We start from the raw sequence: 6,349 nt of genomic DNA on the forward strand, positions 1-6,349 counted from the left end.
ACCGGACCGACAGTGAGGGACACCGATGGATTTGAACAAACTTCCATAATGAAAGGATGAACCTTCCATGGCGGGTGGATGTTCGAACAGGCTATTGCGTTCTGTCTGGCCGCGACAACCGGTTCCCCCCCGATAGCGTGCCGATTCTGGAATGTTCGAGAACTTTCGGTCGGCACGCTTCGTCGCGCTGGCAACACGATCCGGGCGATCCATGGTCCGACACTTGCAACCGAGCGAGCTGGTGGTTCCCACCGGGCGTGTGACTTTTCTTTTGCCGTCGTGCATGTTACCGCCGGGTGTGTGACTTTTTCCTTTGCCGTCGTGCATGTGACCGCCGGGTGTGTGACGTTTCTTTTGCCGTCGTGCATGTTACCGCCGGGTGTGTGACTTTTACTTTTGCCGTTGTGCGTATCACCGCCGAGCGTATTATCCCTTTTGCCTCGATGCATTATGGTCGGATTTTAATGTCGAGGATAATGCAGTTCTTGATTGTTTGATAGAATTAGATGCAGTTGTTGATTATTCCCCAGATCTCGTTCCCGAGGTGCGCGGGCTCGTTAACGCAGCAAAAGCCGTAGCTGCCCTTTATCGCACAGCGACTAATGTCGATCATGTTCATACGACTCCGATCGAATCTAATACGCACACACATGCGTCTCTATCACGGTTGCCTGAAATTCCACTGCCACAATTTAATGGTAATCTTCATAATTGGGCTACATTTCGTGATAGATTTACCGCGTTAGTGGACACCCGTCCCGGTTTGGCAAAAAATAGACAAACTGTATTACCTGATTGGTTGTGTGAAAGATTCTGCTGCTGACGCGATACGTGGTATTCCGGTTTCGGCGGACAATTACGAACTAGTATGGAATACGCTGTCTAATAGATTTGATAGGCCGCGGTTGTTAGCGACGTCCTTAATCGAAAAATTACTCAGTGCACCCGCTTCACACCAAGAGTCACTCACCGATTTAAACAATTTTGTCAAAGTATTTGAGGAGAGTATTGCATTGTTAAATTCACTTCAAATCCCAGACCTAGGGTCGTTTATTTTATTCTCTATAGCGTTTCGGTGTTTACCGGTCATGAGTCGAAAACTTTTTGAATCTTCACTGCCATCCACGTACCCGTCCGTTGATGATGTATTAGAGTTTGTAAGATCTCGAATTTCTATTTTAGAAAATGTTGGGGACGCGCGTAAGACGTGTTATCAAAGTAAACCAACTAACCCTGGGGGAAATCAATTGCACTCATTGAAGGTACCCGCAAAAAAATCCTATCCCACCACCTTAATAACTTTGAAGCCATCTATATCGGAAAATAATTCATGTCCATGCTGCAAAGGTAGTCATAATTTGGCGTCGTGCCCCCAGTTCCGTGACGCGTGGTCAGTCAGTGAACGGTGTAATTGGATGCGTGACAACCGTCTTTGCTTTAATTGTTTCAGTTCAAAACATTGGTCTAACCGTTGTTTTTCTAAAGCGCGTTGTTCAATTTGCTCTCGTAAACACCATGTACTGCTTCATACCCATGAACTAAAGATTGCTCCCAGTAGCGTCGGGGCATTGCCAACTGATGCCGCGCTGTGCACGTCAGCATTGTCATCGCATTCTGATGACCCACTTACAGTTTTGCTTGGTACTGCTTTGGTGCATGTTTGTGACCGTTCCGGCACGTGGCAAGTCGTTCGCGCGTTGATAGACTCCGCGTCGCAAATAAGCGCCATTACCTTGTCCTGCTCACAACGACTTGGGCTCCGCTACGCTCCTTGGACTACTCCCGTAAGTGGTTTGGCCGGTACGCCAATCCTCGATGTCAGGGGCATAGCAACATGTAAAGTACGACCAAAATTCGCGTCAGAACCGGAGTTGACCGTCAAAGCTTGGGTACTTCCCACATTAACGAGCGACATGCCGCGTCAATCACTCCCGCAAAATGTAAAGGATCAATATTCTAACTTCGCGCTTGCTGACCCTTCGTTCCACGTGTCGTCTCCCATTGATATGCTTTTGGGTGCTGATCTATTTCCGTCGATTATGGACGGCCGCAAAGAAAAAATTAATGATTCGCTCCCAGTCGCCTTCAGCTCTATATTTGGATGGGTGTTAATCGGGTCGATACCACACTCGGTGTGTAGTCATTTGTCTTCTTTACCAGTCTCCTTAACCGTTTTTTAGAGGGTTTAATGAATAAATTCTGGCATATTGAAGAGCCCACACCCGCGCCGCCTACATTTACTGAAGACGGTCGATGTGAGGAAATTTTTATTAACGAGTTCCAACGAACATCAACCGGCCGATTTGTCGTACCGTTACCTACGCGATTACCTTTATCTCAAATTAATTTTATACGTGCGCGCGAAATGGCTGTTAAACGATTTGAGAGCTTAGAGCGCAAATTATCCGCCGACCAAACCCTACGACATTTATACAGGGAGTTCATGTCCGAATACTTAGCATTAGGCCATATGTCCATCGCAAAATCACCCGGACAATATTTTATACCCCACCATGCCGTGTACCGTCCTGACGACGGGGATAGTAAGATACGGGTAGTTTTCGATGCATCTGCACATGGTCCTCGTGGGCCATCCTTGAATCAATGCCTACATCCAGGACCAAAACTTCAACAAGACATCATAGATGTTTTAACACGATTTCGAATTCATAAATTTGCATTCACAGCAGATATCTGCAAAATGTATAGGCAAATATTGGTTTTACCCGAATATCGTAATCTGCAACATATTCTGTGGAGATCGTCACCAGAGGACGAACAAATTGAGTATGAACTCAATACAGTTACTTACGGCATTAATTGCGCCCCGTTTCTTGCCTTACGAGTTCTCAAATATATCGCCGATACTGATTGCGTTGACTCCGACGCCATACGCCAGGCGCTACTTTTACAAACGTATGTTGACGACTTCTGTGTTGGTGCGGATTCCGTGACCGAATTGATACGTATTAAAAATGAATTGATCTATATCCTTGACCGAGCTGGTATGCAGCTTAAAAAATGGCTTAGTAATTCCGACGAACTAATTAATACCGTCCCAGGAGAGGATCGATTGACAACTCCGATGCCGTTCCATACTTTAGAAGGTGAATGCACCAAAGTACTCGGGTTATCGTGGGAACCAGTTGGCGATTTCTTTAGTTGTGCCTTACGTACCGATTCCTCGTCAACGTACACCAAGCGTGGCGTGCTATCACTGATTGCGCGAATCTTTGATCCCTTGGGCTTATTCGCCCCCACGGTGTTTTTAGCGAAGCATATTATGCAGCGCTTATGGCAATCAAAGCTTTCATGGGACGCTCCCTTGCCTATCGATGTGCACATCGAATGGTCGTCTTTTGTTTCGGATTTGCCGGCCCTGTTATCATTGCAAGTGCCACGACACATGGGCACTGTGGGCGGATCGCCTTGTTTGTTACTCGGGTTCTGCGACGCATCGATGCGTGGGTATGCCGCCGTCCTATATCTTCGTGTATTAGACGCCCCGCGAGAATCGTGCATTTTTCTGTTGGGCACAAAAACAAAGTTGGCGCCTCTCAAAGAAGTAACAATACCTCGTCTCGAGTTGAATGCCGCGCTCCTCTTGGCTAAGTGGATGGCGCGAATTAAGACAGTTTTGAGTTCCCAACTGTCCATAGTAGACACGTACGCATGGACTGACTCATCGATTGTTCTTTTATGGTTAAACATCCCCCATGAAAAATTTAAAATTTATGTCTCCAATAGAGTCCATCAGATTCACACGCTACTCCCGGGATGTCAGTGGTATCATGTTAGGTCAGAAATGAATCCTGCTGACTGTGCATCGCGAGGTATTAAGCCCACAGAGTTAGCTAATTCATCCCTCTATTGGAATGGGCCAAAGTTTATCCGAGATGAAAAAACGTCGTGGAATAACGAGATACCGATAGTACCGTACGATAAGCTTCCAGAAGTTCGACCTACCTCATTAGCTGTGCAACTTAATGATTCCCCGGTTGAATGGTTCAACACCTTTTCGTCGTATGACAAATTGGTGCGCATAGTTGCCCAAATATTTCGTTTTATTAATCGATGTCGTTATAAAAGTGCGCATATAGCCGTGACGCCGCTCTCGTGTGCCGAACTGGACGCCGCCAACGTTGCTCTTGTGATCGCATCACAGAAATGTCATTTTTCCGTATTAATTCACGAATTGTCGCGGGGACAACCATTATCGTCAAGACCCATTGCAAAATTACGCCCATTTATTGACAAGGATCGTATCATTCGAGTAGGAGGAAGATTGCGTTATTCCTCATTGTCCTACGAAAGTAAACATCCAATTTTGTTAGGAAAGCGATCCCACCTCGCTTTGTTATTGGTTCGACGTTGGCATAAAATTACCTGTCATTCGGGTCCTCGATTACTGACCGCCCTTATCTCGAGGCAATATTGGATCGTATCAATTAGATCAATTATTCATGAGGTTGTCAGTAATTGTTTAGTATGTAATAGGTTAGATGGTCGTCCAATACCGCCTCTTATGGCCGATTTACCAGCGGCTCGAGTGCAAGAATGTAAGTCCTTTCAAAATGTAGGCATCGATTATGCAGGCCCCTTCCAAATGCGTGAAACGCGTTTACGAAAACCGCGCCAATATAAGGCGTATGTTGCGGTCTTCATTTGCTTAGCGGTAAAGGCGGTTCACCTTGAATTGGTGTCCGATTTTACCACTGACGCGTTCTTAGCCGCCTTGGACAGGTTTGTAGCTCGCAGAGGATTGCCCGTCGAAATATTTTCGGACTGCGGCACTAATTTTATCGGCGCCAATAAACAGCTTCAAGATCTTATTTGTAGCCCGACTGGGAAAACTATATTACAAAATTCGCGGTCCGCATTTAAATGGAATTTCAATCCACCCGGTGCCCCCCATTTCGGTGGTCTTTGGGAGACGGCTGTTCGGTCAGCCAAGCGGCTTATGGTACGTATTATAGGCGCACACATATTATCTTACGAAGAATTAACCACGGTCTTCACGCGAATTGAAGCTGTTCTAAACTCACGCCCGATTACCCCTTTATCGACTGATCCGCACGATTTTGAGGCTCTAACCCCAGGGCACTTCTTGATAGGGCAACCATTATTGGCCGTGCCGCCTAAAACACCTTTTAATGCTAAAATGAATATTATTAACCGTTGGAAATTGTTGGACCAATGCCACCAGGCGTTTTGGCGGAGGTGGTCCTCAGAGTACCTGACTACCTTGCAGGCTCGCTCTAAATGGACGTCATCGGTTCCTACGCTCCGAATTGACGATATGGTTATAGTCGTCGATAATTCAAGTTCCCCACTACAATGGCGATTAGGGCGCGTAACGGCACTTATGCCCGGTGCTGATGGCGTGGTGCGTGTTGCTCGCGTTTTAACAAAGCACGGTGAAGTGATCCGACCGGTGGTGAAATTAGTGATATTGCCATCACAATAACTATATCCTTGTCGAGCAATTTATATAAATATATAACGTCTGCTCTGGACTGTAACTTTATACCACAACTCCATGTTCTTTTTTATTATAATTATTTTTATTATTATCATAATTTAAATTGTATCACATTGTACGTGTATAGTTTTTTATTCTCATGTATTATTATCATTTTTCAGTCAATGTTTCTTATTTATTTATTTATGATTTTTGTTTATTATCATGTTATGTATTAAACTAAAATGTGTAATTCTATGCGTATCACCATTTCATGATCATCACATAACCGGACCGACAGTGAGGGACACCGATGGATTTGAACAAACTTCCATAATGAAAGGATGAACCTTCCATGGCGGGTGGATGTTCGAACAGGCTATTGCGTTCTGTCTGGCCGCGACAACCGGTTCCCCCCCGATAGCGTGCCGATTCTGGAATGTTCGAGAACTTTCGGTCGGCACGCTTCGTCGCGCTGGCAACACGATCCGGGCGATCCATGGTCCGACACTTGCAACCGAGCGAGCTGGTGGTTCCCACCGGGCGTGTGACTTTTCTTTTGCCGTCGTGCATGTTACCGCCGGGTGTGTGACTTTTTCCTTTGCCGTCGTGCATGTGACCGCCGGGTGTGTGACGTTTCTTTTGCCGTCGTGCATGTTACCGCCGGGTGTGTGACTTTTACTTTTGCCGTTGTGCGTATCACCGCCGAGCGTATTATCCCTTTTGCCTCGATGCATTATGGTCGGATTTTAATGTCGAGGATAATGCAGTTCTTGATTGTTTGATAGAATTAGATGCAGTTGTTGATTATTCCCCAGATCTCGTTCCCGAGGTGCGCGGGCTCGTTAACGCAGCAAAAGCCGTAGCTGCCCTTTATCGCACAGCGAC

At 46.1% G+C, this 6,349-nt stretch overlaps 2 protein-coding genes across 2 annotated transcripts; both read left to right on the plus strand.

The window, feature by feature from the left end:
- Positions 1–437: 437 nt before the first annotated feature.
- On the plus strand, positions 438–823 carry LOC112680838 (the record flags this gene model as incomplete). Its single annotated transcript, XM_025551053.1, is given in 1 exon segment — positions 438–823. A coding segment is annotated over 1 exon segment (386 nt), but the record flags the coding sequence as incomplete, so codon positions are not given.
- Positions 824–2,365: 1,542 nt separating this feature from the next.
- LOC112680837 lies at positions 2,366–5,467 on the plus strand. Its single transcript, XM_025551052.1, has one exon. It carries the CDS (start codon positions 2,366–2,368, stop codon positions 5,465–5,467), a length of 3,102 nt encoding a protein of 1,033 aa, XP_025406837.1.
- Positions 5,468–6,349: the final 882 nt, after the last annotated feature.

This window comes from Sipha flava, unplaced genomic scaffold, assembly GCF_003268045.1.
Source record: "Sipha flava isolate LNK unplaced genomic scaffold, YSA_version1 18184_pilon_pilon, whole genome shotgun sequence".
Taxonomy (NCBI): Eukaryota; Metazoa; Arthropoda; class Insecta; order Hemiptera; family Aphididae; genus Sipha; species Sipha flava.

Coding starts and splice junctions, on each gene's coding strand:
- LOC112680837 (XM_025551052.1), top strand. CDS start 2,366: ATGGCTGTTAAACGATTTGAGAGCTTAGAGCGCAAATTATCCGCCGAC.